Below are 19,051 nucleotides of genomic sequence, written 5' to 3'. Positions count from 1 at the left end.
CAATATCTGTCTCATGAAAGTTTCTTGTGCAGGTCTAACATGGCTATTGGCTAGGGTGAGTGCAAAAGAGTGATTACAGCAATTGGGTATTTTAAAAAAGAGAAATATAGGCCCAACTTCTACTTCGACACTCACTAGCCTATGCCAACTAATCTAGACAGATCTTGGTAGAGGGTATCTCAATTTAACAATGGCCTCTATCGGATTGTCTGTGGGGGGCATTTTCTTGATTTTTGATTGATGTGAAAGGTCTGATCTCACTGTGGGGGTGTAAGAGAGGGAGCCGAGTAAGCCAGGGAAGCAGGTCAGCAGTGTCCTCCAACGGTTTCTGCTTCAGTTCTTGCCCCTACGTTCTTGCTTGAGTTCCTGACCCAACTTCCCTCAAAGATGGACCATGATTGGAGGTGTAAGCCAAGTAAGCTTTTCCCTCCCCCGAGTGGCTTGGTCAATGTTTTATCACATCACAGAAATCAAAAAAGGGCGTCAACCTACTTGATAGATGATCTTGCCTATTTTCTACTCTGAGGGAAAAAAGTGGTCTATCTGAATAAGATTTCCTGGGTACTAATCATAATGTGTTTATAGCAGGCAGAATGACATGGACTAAAGTCCATGATGAGGGTGTAGCCATATCTCTCATCTCTGCCATCTAAGGGGATGGAGAAATCCATAAAGAAGCATGTCATTCTTTTAAAGCACCTCGGTGGCCGACATTTTTTTCAGAGAAGACCTAACCATCTTATATTCTTTAGATTTGTGCCTCCACGAGAGCAGCATCCCAGGGCCGTTTAGGGCCATCTTCCATTGAAGAGATCCTGTTCGTTTCTCGTTCTTCCCCTTCAGAGGCACTTTTCTTCTTCCACAAGCAACAGGGCTTGTGGATGTGACAGTGGCTGTAGCTCAGATCACTTCAGCAATAAGCTCTGGGTACACACACTCTTGTTTTTGCTCTAGAGGGTCAGAACAACCTGCTTCACAAAGGAAATGACTTAAGCTTTACCAGTTTAGTAATAAAGGGGGCTGATGGTCATGGGTCATTCTCGGTTTGCCAGAGTTCTCTGTATTGAAATTTGGTGTTCTCTCATAAGTAGATGATTATTGTTTGACCCTCAGGAGTTGTATTTTTGCCATAAACCAGGGTGTAAAAATTAGGTGACTCCATGTAACAGTGCTAAATTTCTATCCTATCCTGAAAACAACAACAAAATGTAACAACTCCTTGGCAATAGCAGGTTGGAAATAAGAGGTAGCTGTTGCTTTAGTCTCTACCATGTCTGGCCTACATCTCTTTAAATTGCCTGTCTGACCTCTCGAGATAACAGAAACCCTGCCCCTTACTATATAGCTTCACTGCTCTTCACTTTGCCATCATTTTACAGTTACTCCTCCTCACTGTGAGACCTTGTTGGGGGAGGTGTTCTGGTACCAAGTATTACCTTAGCACCTTTATCATTCCACTTTTCTTTCATTCTTTTCATAGCTGAAAAACATTAGCCATTTCCACTCTTAGGCTGTCTATAAGGTCTTTGGGCACCTACTTCTAGAAGCTTCTACACTGTATGCTATATAAGTCAATGCCAACATTTACCTTGAGGTTATCTGGCAGCTCAGCCCTGCCAGCATACCCAGGGTTCATGGTGATGAAGACGGCACAAGTTGGATTCAGCAAGAGCTCAGTGCCTTCAAAGATGAACACCTTCAGCTTCCGGATAATGGCTTGTTGGATGCTGAGGATCTGCTGGGCTACCACTGACAGTACTTCCACCTATGGAAGAGAGTACTCAGCTGAGGTGTGCTCTGCCAGCATGCTCTACTCTCGGCAGGGGTGGGCCTAGACCACCTGAGAACTAGAGTGTTATGCTCCAAATGAGGAGCACGGTTAGGAGCTTTGGCAAAGAAAAGCAAGACTGTTTGTGCTTGTATTGATGTGTGTATGTGGTGTGGTGTTTGGGGAGGAGAAGTTTCCATAGTACTTTATCTTTGCATAGAGCTTATTCCCTAAGGGGATGTTCAAATTTCATGCTTACATTTTTTATTTCTACTCTTTGTCTAAATAGAACCATTCACTCACTCTTTTGTGACTTGTCTTTCATTTTTTACCGTTCCTGTAGACTTCTATCATATTTCTTTCTTCTCTCTCCCCCTGCCTCTCTCTTTCTTTCTTAATTTGTTTTTTCAAGACAGGGTTTCTCTGTGTAGCGCTGGCTGTCCTGGACTCACTTTGTAGACCAGGCTGGCCTTGAATTCTCAGAGATCCACCTACCTCTGCCTCCTGAGTGCTGGGATTAAAGGCATGTACCACCACAGCCTGGCTTATTTTGTTGTTGTTGTTTAATTTTTATTCCTTTTATTGGGTTAAAACCTGTTATTTTTGCAGGCAATTCAGCTGGCCTACTTTTAGAGACCTTTAGGGTCCTGACAATGTTCTATGTTGGTGCCTATGTCCTATGACATCATCTGGGCCAGGTACTTAATGGCTGGTCTGCCTCTCTTTCACATGCCCACATGCGTGTTCTCTCTCTCTCTCTCTTGCTTTCTCCTCTTTCTCTGAGAAGGTACCCCCTCCCTCCCCCATCTCTGTCTCTGTCTCCCTCTGTCTCTTTGCCCTAATGGCTCACTCAGGCCTGGCTCTTTTCTGATCCCCTCCCCCAAATGAACTCTTTCATATAAAATCTGTTGTGTGTGTGTGGCGTCATTTTAAAATTCTAACAAAACCATCTAAGAAGCAAGATTATTCCTTACTCATCTTTGCCTCTCCAACTTATGTAATTACTGACATGCACCTAGCTCCAATGAACTTCGAATGAGTCAGTGAGTGGATGAGTATGCTAGGGAAGTTGGGTGTGTTTAAAATACACACACTGTTGTTTCCTTGTGGCTGTTTATGTTTAGTGTATTAAGTACCTACTCAACGCAAGGGCCATAGAGAAGACACAGACTCTATTCCTAGCTAAACGAATGAACAAACAAACAAACAAAACCCTCAATGGCGAGCCCCTCTGTCATGTCCCCTAAAAAGAGACTTACCTCAATCCTGTTGAATTCATCAAAACAGGCCCATGCGCCAGCTTGGGCCAGCCCCTTGAAGAACTTCCCCATGGCTTTGTAATCCAAACCGTCAGAACAATTGAAGACCACACACTAGAAAGAGGGAGGATCCAGGATAAGTTTCCTCATAACTGAGTAACAAGAAGCATAAGCCAGGAGTGAGGCTCCTCTCTCATTCTATGAAATGAACTGCTGTCTCACTGTGCCTGTGAGGCTAACTCATTTTAAAAATTCTTGCTTTTGGGGTCCAGAGAGAGGTAGGAAGAGAGGGTAGAGATGGGTGGCATTTCCATACCTGCTTGGCCAAAGCTTTAGCCAGATCTTTGGTGGTCTCCGTCTTGCCTGTCCCAGCTGGACCCTCTGGAGCCCCTCCAAGGTTCAACTTCAAAGCTCCCATTAGAGTCCTGAAAGGAAAAAAACAAAAACATAACAAAAAAAAAAACATAGCAATTCAGTGTGCAAATCCTGAGACACAAGAAACTTGGTTTTGTTTATTTTGAATTCTGCAAACAGATGTCCCCCTCAACAAGTTAGATGTCCCCCTCAATTATATGATCAGTGCATCATCATCGTAAAAAGTTGATGTTGCTCAGCATTGTCATCTCATAGCTGGCACAGTGTTTGGTGCATGGAAGGCGGCATCTACACACAGTTGCCTGAAAGAATGACTGAATGAACAATGGGTAATTAGGTGGATCTAAATGAACCAAAGAGAAATGACAGCTACCCCGGTCCTACATTCCAAAGCTCACTAACACTGATGGAATGGAGACAACAAATACATGTGTCACATTGGATTATGACCTAGACTTAGGAACCCCATTTTAATTCAGTTCATATCCTTAGTGGAAAGAACACAGTGCCTGGGTAGGTGCGAGGCAGATGTTAGACATGGATGATGTGGAACCTGGCCCCAAAGTCCTTGGGATAAGTCTGTGTAACTTATACCAAGGAACACAGTAACATGTTTTCTGAACTTGTTTCCACAACCCTAATGAGATCTAGGGTTAGCTGATGTCATACATGGTCCAAAGGGACATTCAAGACATGAGTGTTCTTCATGACTGAGCTAATAAGAGTGTATGGCAGCCAGGAGTTTTGATGAATGAGTAGATTTACAGCTGTTCCCAGCACAGGGGGAATGTGAATGGTTATGTCAGATGATGGACGTTTGTTCTTCTCCTGTCATAAACACTCTAGCATGTGTGTCACTTATAATCTCATGCTGAAGATCTGGAGGGTGTGCAACAAAATGACCTCTAAGAGGAAATTGCCGAGTAATGGACAGAATAAACGAATGATGGGTTAAAACCACAAAACACAGAGCTGGGTGTGGTGGTGCACACCTTTCATTCCAGAACCGGGAGGCAGAGGCAGGTGGATCTCTGAGCTTGAGGTCTACAGAATGAGTTCTAGGACAGCCAGGGCCACAAAGAGAAACCCTGTCTAAAAAACAAACAAACAAACAAACAAACAAAAAACAAGACACTGAAAACAAAGGATTGATAATAAATGGACAAATGAATTAAATAGACAGTTCTCAGAAGAAGTACAAGTGTCAAGGGTTGGGATGGGGCAAGGTCAGTACCGTCGGTCATCAAAAAAGCCCAAATAAAAACTATACTGGATTTACTCAAGTCAGAATGGCTGCCATCCAGAAACCAAACAACAAATGCTGGCAAGGACAAGTGTGGGAGGATAGGGGAATTTAATATTTCTATGTTGTTGGAAGGAGATGTAAATCAATGTGGCCACTCTGGAAATTGGTACAGAGGTTCCTCAAAAAACTAAAAGTAGTATTGCTGTATGATCAGGATCCAGTGCTGCTGGGTAAACACCTGAAGAATTGATGCCAACATACCACAGAGACATTAGCACATCCATGTTTGCTGTGATGCTATTTATAGAACAAAGTTAGAAATCAGCCCCGGTGTCCATCAATTGATGAATAGATAAAGAAAATGTGGTATATATAACAAAACAGAATTTTACTCAGCCATGAGTAAGAGTGAAGTTTCATCATTTGTAGGAAAATGAGTGGAGTAGGAGATTATCATGTTAAGCAAAATAAGCCAGATTCAGAAAAACAAATTCCATGCTTTTTCTCATGTGTATAATTTAGATTTGGGGGAAAAAGAGAATAAAGTAGAATATGAACTACTTAGGAAGAGGAGAGGAATCAGAGGAGATTGGTAGAGAGACAAGACAAGGTGCTTATAAATATGGTATATTCCTGTGTGAAAATATTGTATTCTATAATTGATATATGCTAATAAAAGAAAATACATGATTAAAAATGTTTAAGGAACCTTAAAGAATAATACTTGGAAATGTTTTTACAGTCTAAAACATTTACTATAAGGAAAAATACAAAAGCAAAGAAAATCCAAGCAGAACAACATTGGAAAGCTAACAAAACACAGGGACCTAACCCTGGGAATTGTGGGGAAAGTAGCCAAGTGATATGCTAAGTGGAGAAAAACCGCTCCTCTCCACTGGGGTGGGTGCAGAGTCTTGAGATGCCTTACCTGGGGTCTTGTTGGTTTTATTTTCTTGAAGTGCTGGAAATAGAACTCGGGGCCTTTCCTGCTTGCTAGTCCACTGTTCTCCCTCAGAGCCACATCCTCAGCCCTGCTTATCTGTGTCTTGACCTTCCTGTTCCATCCCATCGCCACGGGCCCTCCAGGTACTACCTTGAGTTTTGTTGTTGCTGAGCTTTCTACTTACGTATCATGCGACCATCTCACTCATACACCAGTGTTCTGCTAACTGGTTCCAATAAATTAGTCCATACTAGGGTTCCCATTTGGTTCCCATTCCCAACCAATTCCATAGCCATTTGTGGTCATGGTTAACAACTAAGGCAAACTTCTGAAATGTGATTTTGAAACGTAGAGGGTAAGAAACCCGAGACACCACACCCTTCCTGCCTACTGCCTTTCCTTCCTAAATTCTTTTCTCATCCTTTTCACTTGGGGCCCCAGTGTTTACCTGTAGCAACGGTCTGTGAGAGGGGTGATCACCAGCCGGGGGGAGTTTCCCAGGTACTCGTAGCCATACAAAGCTTCTGTGGTTATCATCTGCACATGAACGTCCCTTGACTCCCAGTAGTATCGCAGCTGTGAAATCCACTGGAAATCACTCTGACTCGTGACCTTATCCTGTGCCAGCTTGGCCACCACATCACGGGCTAATGGGATGCCATGCAGAGAGACACACACACAACCACATGGAGTCATAAGAATCACTTGCGTCTACAGATTTCTCGGGCAGATGAGGATACTACCAAGGCCCCCAGTCTCCACACGACTTCAGGTTCTAACATCTTCCTGGCCCACTTCTAGCCTGCAGGTGGCAGGAGCTCTCACGAACTGGACTTTGCTTTTTTCCAAGGGTCAAGGAAGGCTGTGTTGCCTTCTCTCAGGGGGTAGAGTAGAGGAACTGCATTTGCACACACCGAAATCAGATTGTCTGGTGTCATGGTTAATAATGACTGTTAACTTGACTGGGTCTAGAATCACTAAGCTGCTGGGCAAGCCTAAAAGGATTATCTAGGTTAGGCTAACTGAAGTAGGAAGACCCACTCTAAACATGAATGGTACCATTCCCTGGGATGGGTCCTGTCCTGAACTGAGTACTCTAGCTCAGCACCAGGGTTTGCTGCTCTCTGCTTCTTGGGACGTGGATTCAGTATAAGCAGATGACCCACATCCCTGCTGCTCTCCCCACCATGGTTGTCTGAACCCTCAAACTGCAGAATAAGCACTTCCTGTCTTCAGTTGCTTGCTTTGGCCATGTATATTGTTGTAGCGGTCAGGAAAATAACTGATATACTTGGGTTCAAATTATGATTATGATTCCACCATGAGTTAACTTTGTGACTTTGGGAAAGCTACTCAACTTCTCTGTGTCTTGGTTAATCAGTCTGTATGCCAGGGGTAGCATCTTATATTGCCTGGAATGGTTATGAGGACCACATATAAACGCATGTTTAGACAAAACCGTAAGAGTGAGAGAGGACCAGCACCTCAGACAACTGTCCCAGGGATAAAAATAGTATATAATGTTACTTCATGTTTGAAACTCATGGGGGCGTGGGTGGGGGTGGGCGTGGGAGTGGAGCCCACCCAGAAGCCTTGCGATATAGTCACCCTGAAGGCTTACGTATCCCCATATGGCCTTTTGGGCCCCGTCACAGGCTTCTAGGGCACCCTAGAACAATGACATCACCTTGACCTGACAACATGGGGAAGTATCCCCTGAGTTTGTGGTTAGAGCCATCTTTCCTCCAGCCTCGGGAACAGGCTGGGCAATACATTTCAAGGCTCTTCCTTCTTCCTCTCGTAGGATTTCAAGGCTAACTTACAGGGATGAGCCCTGAAGTTGAAGCGTGGCTGTAGGCTTATGGAATCATTAACTGGCTCTCAGGTGCTGATGGGATGAACGCTGTCGAGATCTGAGCTAGTACGGCAGATGCCTACAGGTTTTCACGAGAGACCGACTTGAAGCTGTCTTTGCTAGGCAGTGTATGTGCAAAGGCATGTGTGTGTACGCATGCACGCCTGTGTTTGTGAATCTAGCTACGCAGGGAGACAGTGGGCCACAAGCATGCCTGTGCTCATCACCTCCACCAGGTGGTATGTGGCGTGTCTGAGAGCGAGGTTCTCCCTCCTCTCTCCCTGATTTTATAGGCATCTCTGTGCCTGAAATCAGACTGAAATGAGCACTAGACTCCAGGGAATAGATGCTATGACGCATTAGTTAGCTGGTATATGAGCAAGAAAGACCTTGTTTCTAGGCAACCAGCCTGGTCCAACCCTAGTCTCCTTGGTGATGATAGGGGAAAGTTGTGGAGGTGGTTTATTTTTACATAAAGACCACACTTCCTTCTCATCTTCCTCCTCTGTTTTCTTTTTGTTTAAAGAAGAGGAGAAAGGTATTGTCTCTCATCCCCTCTCCTGGCCCCACTTCCAATTTCCAGCCCATTGGGTTTGGAAGCAGACAGAGGAACCTTTGTCACTTCCAAATGCACTATCTCCCAACAATTGTTTTTTTTTTTTTTTTTTTTTTTTTTTTTTAACCTGGGAAATGTTTGAGCAAATGTAAACACTTACTTAGCACAAAGCTCAGCACCTGGTGAATATTCAGCATCATCCGCTGTGCTTAACCCGAGGAAATCATTCACCAAGCGGGTGCCTCTCAGATGAGAGTCCTGCTTGCAGAGTGGCTGTGATGGGAGAGGCCTTGGCACTGGGCCCTCCCCGGCACTTTCAGTACTCTCAGATGGACTGGGGAGCCCTGAGTCATCCCGTTAAGGAGATGTGCCCAGCCAGCTGCCATTCCCCGACTGAGCAATGCCAAACATCTGCATTCTTACCATGGACGTCGATGACAGTGAGGGCCCCGAGGGTGAGCCTCGCCCCACTGCTCAGCTTCCCTCGCACCAGCTCAACAATCTGTGCGATCTGCTCATTGCTCTTCTCCAGAAAGTCCTGGCCGGGGCACAGAAAGAAACACAGTCAAGATGGTTTCTCCTCCAGCAAGGCCCATCTTGAGGGCTGACTCCACTTACCATCCAATGGTCCAAACCCGACCTGGGTGTCATCCCTCAAACCACCCTTTTCTTCACCCAACACCTTAACCTCAAGATGGATCTTGTGCCGATTAAAAGGAGGCCACACTATCTATCCTGTTTTATTTTTATGATGTTGTGGGAAAGGCAGAACTTGACGGGTAAAATGTGCAACTGTGAGTCCTTGGAGTAAAGAGAAGCTGACTTTGGGGGAAATTAAAGGCATCTGAGCATGACTGTGCTCGCATGGGTGCATGTGCTTGCGAAAACACAGAACTATGTGCTAAAATGGGTGAGTCTTACTACACACGAATCATACAGTTGCAGATCAAAGGAGACACAGGGGCTAGGGCATGCTGGTCTTCACCTATGACTCACAGCACCTGGGTAATGAAGGCAGGAGGGAAATAGCCTGGGCTACACAGGAAGACATCACCTCACTTAAAACAAGAGGGGACAGACAAAACATGTAACCCTGGACAGAGTCCTAGCCTAGGAAAAAGCGAGGCATTTAACGGGGCAACTAATTACACTGGCAAAGTTTAATAGACAGTAATAGGTCAATGTTGACTTCTTAGTTTGGATCGTTATATTTTGGTTATCCTTGACATTCACACATCAGGGAATCTAGATAAAGGGTATATGAGAATTCTTCATATTTTTTTCTGACAGTATACACAAGCCTGACATTTCAAAATGAAGAGGTTAAAAAGTAAAAATGGATTTTAAAAAGAAAAAAAAAAAAAAGGAGAGCCCTGAGTTCGGATTCTACCTCTTCAATTTTCTAGTACTGTGCTTCTGAGTCCGTGAGGGCTACCAGGTGTGAGAAATCTGTATAGTTACCACTAAGGTGGGGAGTTCTGCTGAGGGCTGAGATAGAGTTTGAGAATCCTGGGCACAATGTCTGAATCGAATAAAGCACCCAGTAAACGGTGATGCTCTTGTTAGCAATTATGTGCCCCGCATGCAGAAACAAAGAGGCTCCCAGCGCCTCCACTCTCTGCGAACTGCTGTCTGAAAAGCCCTTGGTGATGCACACGCCTCCATGGTGCTCCGAAACGCCTCATCCCCACCCCACAGCTGCCGTCATCCACGCCAGGCAGTAGGCACACACAAGGATCTGAGGCTCCTTGCCTCTCGTCAGTCACATTAGCTATGGATTCAAGCATAGAACCAGCCTCCTCTACGGAGAAGTGACAAGGCATCATCAGGCTTGGACAGTGCCAATGGTCGGCTAGCAACTTATTTTCAGGCCTTTTGTACCAATATGTCAAGTAATTGTGTTCAGGCATGTTAAACTGAGTTGTTATATATTAATGGATTTTATGTAAATTGCGTAGTTTTAGTTTAGACCTTGAACACAGCACAAGATAGGATTGTAATCTAGAATGCCCTGAGAGTTGAGGCAGTGGAAGGATTTGGAAAGGAAGAAAAAACTACTCAGTTAAACTTTCATGCAATATTGCTGTTAGTGATGATATGTATAGATTTCCTATTCAGATAAACCTGTCAAAACGTGGATTTCTCCTGCTTTCGTGTGGAATGGTATTGCAAATACTAAAACAATGGTTTTCAAAGGCTGATGCAATGCACCATGCCTTTCCTTCCTCCCCGAAGTCTACTGTGCTTTGCATCTTTAGAGTTTTGCCCATTCTAATTTTTCTCTCTGGAATAATCTTGCTTTTATTTTCTACTTGGCCAGGGGTCGCTCATAGTGTAGGCCTCTCTTAGACAGTGATTTTATGGGAAATCATCTCCAATACCAGTCCCTCTATCAGAGTCCCTCTTCTCTCCCACACCTCTTGCATCTGTTTCATCTTTAGTATAATTCTAAACCAGTGCATTTTAGCCCCCCTTACCAGACTGATCATAAACCCACCGAAACAGTGACAGTATGATTACCTTATTTATCTCTAGTTACTTTTGCCTAGCAGCAGTCTCAGCACAAAGCAAATGCCAAATCAGCATTTGTTAAACGAATACCTAATGGACACATGGGTAGATGGGTGGAGAGACTGGGGACTAGGTAGCTGAAATAATGGACATTGTATGGGTAGATGTACGGATGAGAGGATGGATGGATAGATAAATGGGTGGAGAGACAGATGGGGAGAGGGAAGGGTAAATGGATGGATACATAGATGGATAGATAAATGGATGAATAGATAGGGAGGTAGATGAATGGAGGGATAGAAAGACGAGTGAATGAATGGAGAAGCAGATAAACAGATGAATGGACACATCTGTAGGCAGCTAGATGGCTATTTTGTTACAATGTGTACAATGTGTAGGCAGCTAGATGGCTATTTTGTTACCACACCTGATTTCTGTAGAAGACTATCCAGGATATGGGAGGGCAAGCGCATGCGCACGCGTGCGCGTGCGAGTGTGTGTGTGTGTGTGTGTGTGTGTGTGTGTGTGTGTGTGTGTGTGTGTGTGTGTGTGATAAACTTCTTGCCTCTTGTGTACAGTATAAAAAACAAACTGGTGCATAGACATGCAGTTACAAAAGTCTGACATTTTCTATTTCTAAAGTTTGGAATGATGTCATGAATGAAGCTTGCAATCTGTGTGTTAGGCATTATTCACCATGGTTTCCATAAATTTTAACTTTGGGTAGGTACCAATCTTTCATTTTGATATCGGTGCAAATCATAGTAAAGTAAGATATAGTTTGGTCCACAGCCAGGATTCCATAGGCAAATATTAGGGGTCTAGTAAGGTAATCATGGGAAATTACCTCTGGTTAGAAGTGGAATTGCTACTCATTTATTGAACATATATTTATTGAGCACCTACTATGTGCTTGGCATTGCATTAAACTCTGGAGCTGTAACTGTGAACAGAGCAAGCATGGATTCTTCCCTATCGGGTTCCCAGCCTAACATCTAAGCGCTGGCTGACTCGCTAGCATCTCTTTAACCATCCCGCCACCCCATGATTCGATGTGACAATCCCTTGCATTTTACAGAGAAGATGGCTGACACTTGGGTTGGTAAGTTGCTCATGGTCCCATAATCAACAAGTGAATTCTGAGGCACTGGCATCAGCTGGAAATGCATGTTTGGGTCTGAGGATATGCAGGCATGGCCATACACCAGGTCTCCCAGAGCATGCAGAAAGGAGATCTGGGGGCAGACTTGGTTGGGATTCGGAGCTTGGAGAAGGGGGCAGTAGCAGAAAGAGACAGGCAAACAGTAGCCTTCCAGTCCAGAGAGAAGAACTGTTAGAAAGTCTGTCAGGAAAGCCCTGGAAACAAGCCGGTGAGACTTAGCATCCTGGAGCTCAGAGTTTGTACGTAGGAAAAAACAGGGGGCTAGCACTGTGGGCTCCCAGGAGATCCCCAAGTCCAGATTTCCCACTTCACCGTCTCCATGGAAATTCCAGTTTCTGTGGTCCCTGTTCTAAATGACCCAAATGGCGACTCTGTCCTAGTTCATGTTGGCTTTCCTCTGCAAGCTCTCGGGCATAATCACTTACTGGCAGGGTGTTGTCAAGGAGGGCTTCAGACACTTGCTTGGTCCAAAAGATGGAGGAGACACAGATAACCACCTGGCCAGGCCACTGCAAGACCCAGCTGTTACGAGGGACCTGGGAAGGAGCAGTGGGGTTTACTGTCGTGTCAGTTCACGTGTGGCTCACACTGACTTTCTACAACCAACCCTCCTCCCCCCACACACGCATGCAACACACCAAACCGCAATCCTCACCGGCTCTCTTAGAGCTCACTGTGTAAACTAGGCCGGCTCCCAAATCACAGAGATCTGCCTGCTCTGCCTCCAGAGTGCTGGGATTAAAGGTGTGTGCCACCATGCCAGGGTTGGGATTTTACTGACTTACGTCTTGTCCCTCAAATTGTCCCTCAAATTTGTGCAAAATAAAAATAAAGCAAAACAATTCCAACTGTATGATTTCATCACTTCGAGACTGATTTTTTTTTTTTTAATTTAATCAAGGTCATATTCAGACAGCATTCACACCCTCCTTTTTTTTAGTGGCTGCATGATGTTGTAGTACTACGTCATAGTTTTCTTAGCCTCATACTCCTCCCCTACCTTTTGTTTCCTAAGCTTAAAATCAGGGTGCAGCCCCAACACGATGTAAACTGGGTGTGATGGTGTGAGCCTGTCATCCCAGCTCTTGGGAGTTGGGGGCAGAAGTTCAAGGGTGTCCTTGGCTGCACAGGAGTTTGAGACCAGCCTGAGCTCCATGAGACAATGTGGATCAAGTGTGTTCAAGGTTGTAAATGGCTTTATCAGAACAGAATTCAGTCACAACCATGCTTCACATTTGCATAATGTCCATGCTGCTTTTGTGCTGTGAGGGTAGAGTTAGACGCTGTAGCCAGAGTGTGGCCACAGAGGTGGGAATGTTCACTTGGCCTTTTACGTAGAAAAACTGCAGACTCCTGCTCATTAGCTTGACACTGGTAGCTCTGCCATTCAGAACTTATCATAGAAAATAGAATATATCTACAATTTGAAATCTCCTATGGGGGACAACAGTATTGTTCTGAGAAGCTTTGTGTAAAGGCAATAGTTGAGCATGTTTGTTTGGTAGATGGGATCTTACAATGGGGGTAGGGTCTGGAAGGAAGACAGACCCTTAAAGAGGAGACAGAAATCAGACATTGCCAACATAAGCCTGGTTGGATACTCTCTGCTGAAGATTTGTCACAGCAGGTTATTTTCTCGTAGGCTTCGTATCGTATTTGCTCTCCTAAAGGCTGTGTGTGCTTAGAATATTACCCACGGGTGATCTAAGTGAATGCGTGCCTGGAAGGGGAGGCTGGATGGACCTCGAGTCATCAGTCACAGGCAGCAGCATGAAGCAAAATCACCCGCTCCATTCACCCCCACATCAAAAGGCTGCAGCTAACCCTCTTCTTCCATCACCTGCTGCTGTCAGAAAACTTCCTCAGAGAAAGGTTCATTGCCCCGGGATTCACAGGTAAAAGGACCCAAGAGCTCAAAGAGGTGGGTTTCAGCAGTAGGCCAAAGGTCCAGTTGAATGGATTCATCCAATGCATTTCCAAAGCTTCTTTTACAGTCCCAATGCCCTGGCACACAGACACTAATTCCTGTTTACCTGGTCATAAGCTTCAATCCCGTTTTCTATGACTTGCCGCATGCTAGACAGCATCACCTGTTCCACTTGCTGCAGCCACTTTTCCACCATGCCCTGTGGGGAAGGACAAACAGCGGGAGGCAGCAACTGTCAATCTAAACTAGGTGGAAACCTTAGGAGGAGCCCAGATCTCGCTCTGGGAAGGGCTGGGGCTGGGTAAGGGGCTTGCCCTTAAAGGAGTTACATATGAAAAGCTAGGTCAGGTGATATGAGATTTCCCTTTACTTCTGTTTTGTCTCACTAGGTCATTGTTCACCTGGCTCTGAAAGTGTCACCAGGTCACCTGGAATAGGATTCTTGCTACTGAACCAGCTTTGTTGCAGATCTTTCCACAAGTTCTATTTTGCCCCATGACCTCCTGTGTATAACCCCTATCTTTGAAATGGGTAACTAGGCCCAGAAAGATGGAGTAACTTTTCAAAATGGCTTAGTTACTAAGTTATGGAACCCAAAATGTTCCACAGCACTAAACTAGGGTTCAAAAGATTAAGCCGGGGACCCCATCCTCCAGTTTGTTCTGCTGTGGAGAAAACATGGGGGGAGGGATTACTTTGGCTTGCGCTGGGTAGATTGGCTCTATGAATGGAACTATTTCTTTTTCTGAGCTGATCATGCCCTTGATTTCCAGTTCGCCTGTGAACTCTAGCTTGGCAATTCCTTCAAAGCACTTCTTCAAGTGTGGCTGCACTCGGAGTGGGTCCTTTGTCTCTGACAAGATCTCCAGAAGCTCATCATTTGACAGGAAGAAGAACCTATTTCAAAGTAAAGAGAATGTGGTGACGGGAGCTCCCCTGAGGACTCACATTTCTGACAAGGGGATGCTGCCGGGCAGGTGGATTCCACCATGCAATTACCAGCTGCCTCCCAAGGTCTTCCCTAGACCTGGCTCCTCTTTCCCATCGCCCATCTGGCACAGAGAGCAAGAGAAAGGTTCAGAGTATGCCTGCATGAGCTCAGAACTGTCGGCACTGGAATGATGGCTTGGTTCTCAGCACTGCTGGTATACATTTTTTAGGATCACCTGGGCAGCTCCTAAGAACTTCAGTGCCAAGGTTCCAACGCCCAGAGAGTCCCACGTATCTGGTGTCTAGTAAGGTCTGAGGAAATCTTAATGTCTTAAATCCCAGCTGACCCTGATGTGCAGTCAGTGTCAAGAACCCCTGGTAAGAGGAGAGAGACTGGTCTTCCTTCCCTCAAGATATACCAGAAAATGTTAAAGGCAGAAATTAAAACAAAAACAAAAACATGCACGAAGTTGATTATATGATTGCATAAAAATGCCCTTATATAACCTAGTACAGCGGACAAAAATATGTTTGTAACTAACCTATGTACAGGCAGAGAGCTCTGTGGTCTTTTAAGTGGAGATTATGGCCACTTTCCCACTTGCTCAGGCTCCAAAGATACAAAATAAAACATTCAGAAAATGTTCAAGGTATGAATCTTTTTTATTAACCCAAGACTGAAAATTCTATAGAGAGGGGCCCATGGGATTATGGTTTTATTTAATTTGGTGGATTATAAATTGCCCACAGTGCTTAGTGAAGACCATAGAGCCAGCCCAAGCGAAGAGGGACAATTGATTTTGATATCTCTTGATCCCAGCCAGTTTGTGTCTTGTTCTGGCTAGCAGAATCTAGTGAACATAGGTGAGGACAAGTTCCAAGCTTTAGGTACTAGGAGACCTTGTCATTGACATTCTTGCTCCTATTAGGGACTCTGTGACCATGTGAACAAACCGAGATAACCTTCCAAGGGGTCCCAAGCAATAGGAATCCAAATACTGGGCAAACAATTAGGACCAATTGTCAGCTGACTGTAATCACATTGAGTGCACTCCAGACAGAATTTCTCCCACAGAACAAACAAAACCATTACCACCACAACTATGAAATCTTACACTTTTTTTCCCCTTGGTAGAAAATAGAGAACTAACTTTGACTCCATATAAAGCCACATTATAATTTTTTTGTTGTTATTGTCTTTTGAGACAAAGTCTCAGATAGCCTTAGTTGGCCTCCAACTTTGTATCTGAGAATTCCCTTGAACTCTTGGGTACCTTGCCTCCACCTCCCAAGGATTACAGGCATGAAAACCTGCATCTTACCTGAGCTGAATGGCATGGAATGAGAAGCCACAGTGAACTTGACATGGATAAATTTTGAGGAGCGAGATCCCTCAAAAGTATCCCTTTAAAGCTATGTTGACTTTTAGGTAGAACATTAACATTTGTGGAAAAAGTCAAATATTTATAAAATTACTGTACTGGGAGTTATAAATGTTAATGTAAAAAAAAAACCTATCTGATATTCCTCAAACACCCCTGTTTTACATGTAGCTCACTGATCTGCACAGAAAACATAAGAGCCAGGAGCCATTAGCATTATCATATATCAACTTCATACTGGAGAACCCGAGGCTGCTGAAGGCCTCCAAGTGAATAAACAGAAAAGCTGGGATCCCAAGAGAGATCTCTTTAGCACTATATGCCAGGTCTTAATCATGATGACTATGCCCCTTTAATGGGCAGAAATAACAATATTGGCTAAGTGAAGGTATAACCCATACAGAGCCTATTTAGCTTCACTCTGGGTGATGGCCATGTTGGAATGGAATAGCATCCAAATATAACACAAAAAATCTAATTCCACTTATATCTGGCCTCAGAAGTTAGGTCCAAATGAAAGAAGAATCCTGGGTACCTGGGGAAAAAGAGTCTCTTCTTCTCCAGGTAGTCATTCAGCCCAAGTTGGATTTCTTCCAACAGAAGATTGGCTTCCTGAAGCTTCTCAGTCATTCTTGGCTGGTCAGCTGCGACCAGAACCCTTGCGTCTTTTACCTGGGACACACACACAAGAAAATCATTATCAGTACTCAAAGCTTTGAGGTTGGACATGTTAAGGTATCCATGACCAACCCACCAACTGTGATGCCGCCCACTCAGGTAACTACGTCCTAATGTTCTCCGTCCCACAAGGGTGGCTGCTTGCTGAGCGTGACTCCATTCACTCACTCACGGATGGCTGAGTAGAGGTTGGGCATCACAAACTAACTGACTCCATTTCATCTGAACATTTTAGGGGTCTAAAACACAGACCAAGGCATTCTGTTCTGGTTGGTGCTGAACCCTTGATCAAGGAGCTTTGGGGCCATGCAAGGATCACCTCCTGCCATGCTGCTCTGTGGCAGAGCAGGCCAGGCTGCAAAGAAAGGCCCTAGTGAGCACGAAGAGAGGAGTATAGGCAAGAGGCAGAAGAAGAGTAGTTGTGAGCTCTGAAGGGCTTTCTTGGTTCTCTATTAACTGCTTGGGAGGCCTGGATGTACTTTCGTCCTTGTGTTCTATGAGGTTTTCTTGGCCTACACTTCATGGGTTTTTATGAAATGCAACCAAACAAAGTTAACTAATGTAAAAATCTGCTCCACTGGCTGGGCCATATAACCCCCCTACCCATATCTTGCCCCTGTAATCCAGACCACAAGTAAGCCAAGGAAACATACCCTTTTGAGATAAATTCTCTGATCATCTACCACAATTTGAGTGTTTCTCAAAAAGGGAGAAGACGTCCTTTCAGGGGATACAGCTTACTAAACATGTGGCGAAACTCATCCTTCGAGGCTTGGTTCTAACATCACCTGCATTGGAGGTCTCCTTGACCCTCCCAGGCAACTGCATCTCTCCCTAGAGCCCATGCGCTGTTATACATTTATCACAGGATCACAGCTCAGCAAGCCTGTGCTCCTCACAACAGTGACGTGTAAGAAAGCGAAAATCATGTTCTTCTCAAGCATTTTCTGACTTCTAAGACCATATCTGAGTCACCACAGGTGAACAAAAAATTGTTCAGTAGCTGAGGATCATTATGTATCACTATTTGAAATCTAAAAGGATTCCCAATCCATAAAAACATTATTGCATTGCTCTTTATCAAAGTCTTCTATCTCATAAGACATAGTAGGCAAATGATGTAAACTGTTAAGAGCATTCTCCAGTGAGATAAAATTTAAATTTTTTTTCTCCTCTCCATATCCCATAAGTTTTAATAACTTATAACAATGATATAAAATATCAAATAAAGAAATCAAATTTACTTGGTAGTTTCAAGGGACACAGACACAAATGCACCTGTCAGTACATGATAACATCACCTGCTGGTGGGGTCAGGAGCTAAAACTCACCGCCTGAGCCATGAGTGATTTCCAGAAACTATCCACCACGCCAAATTTCCTGCCCTCTTCTGGCATCTGGGCTATGATATCTTCGGAGCTGAAGATCGGTTCCAGGTATAACCACGTGGCTTGGCATTTTAACCAGGCATCCAAGTTTTCCTGCACCCGAAGCAGCTTTTCTTCCCATTTCTGTGAATTTAGCATTCCACATCTGAATCCGTGACCTGCCCCTCTGCCGCACATACCCAGTGAAGTAGCCGTGAAGATGTGTGGATTCATTCATTCATTCTTTCTCTCTCTTTTTTTCTTTCTCTCTTTCTTTCTTTCTTTCTTTTTCTTTTTCTTTCTTTCTTTCTTTCATTCACTCATTTAACAAATACTGACTGAAATGTATCTCATGTGTTTACAGCTCCAGGAAGCATGGATATAATGAAACAAAATCTTCCACCTTGTGTAGCTCACATTTTAGTTAGGCAGAAAACAATAATAAGGCTTATCATTTGATACATGATGGTCAAAGAGCCATGTATATGTATATGTATATACAAATATATATTCATATATATTTTTACACACGTGTATATGAAAACAATTTAACTACCTTATGAGATATGAACACATCTATGTGGGTTGGAGAGATAGCTAAATTAATAAAGTTCTTGCCTCTATTCCAGAATTCAGGTTAAAAAACAAAACAGAAACAAAAACCTGGGTGTGGTTGCATATGCTTATAATCCCAAGGCTGAAGAGGTGGAGACAGGCAGATGATATCTGAGGTTGGCTGGCCAGTCAGCTGGGCCTACTTGGCAAGCTCCAAACCGTGAGAGCTCTTGTCTCAAAAACAAAGTCAACAATGAGATGGTTGGTGCCCAAAACTGTCCTCTAATTCCACCTCTCATCTGTCTCTTTTCTCCCTCTCTCTCTCTCTCTTTCTCTCTCTCTCTCTCTCTCTCTCTCACACACACACACACACACACACACTAAAATAAAGATACTAACAAACCTTGTGTTTACAGATGCAGACTCTAAATGTAACAGTTCAAATAGTCTCCCAAGTTCACACAACTAACAGTAGAGGAAGAACCAGAATACAGACCCAGGGGCCTGGACACAGGAGGCCTATGGCACTTTTTCATT

The 19,051-nt window shown here is 44.2% G+C and overlaps 1 protein-coding gene across 1 annotated transcript in view; it reads right to left on the bottom strand.

Moving 5' to 3' along the window:
- Dnah3 (dynein axonemal heavy chain 3) overlaps nt 1-19,051 on the bottom strand; it is a 167,703-nt gene that overhangs the window by 97,150 nt on the left and 51,502 nt on the right. The window contains 10 exon segments of the mRNA XM_055627476.1: nt 1,589-1,765; nt 3,028-3,141; nt 3,344-3,452; nt 6,040-6,238; nt 8,426-8,540; nt 12,101-12,211; nt 13,709-13,801; nt 14,298-14,499; nt 16,450-16,586; nt 17,924-18,103. Of these exon segments, the coding sequence (XP_055483451.1) occupies nt 1,589-1,765; nt 3,028-3,141; nt 3,344-3,452; nt 6,040-6,238; nt 8,426-8,540; nt 12,101-12,211; nt 13,709-13,801; nt 14,298-14,499; nt 16,450-16,586; nt 17,924-18,103 (1,437 nt within the window).

This window comes from Psammomys obesus, unplaced genomic scaffold (assembly GCF_907164565.1).
Source record: "Psammomys obesus unplaced genomic scaffold, mPsaObe1.curated_primary_1811, whole genome shotgun sequence".
NCBI classification, from domain to species: Eukaryota; Metazoa; Chordata; class Mammalia; order Rodentia; family Muridae; genus Psammomys; species Psammomys obesus.
This window is presented reverse-complemented; position numbering and strand designations above follow the sequence as displayed.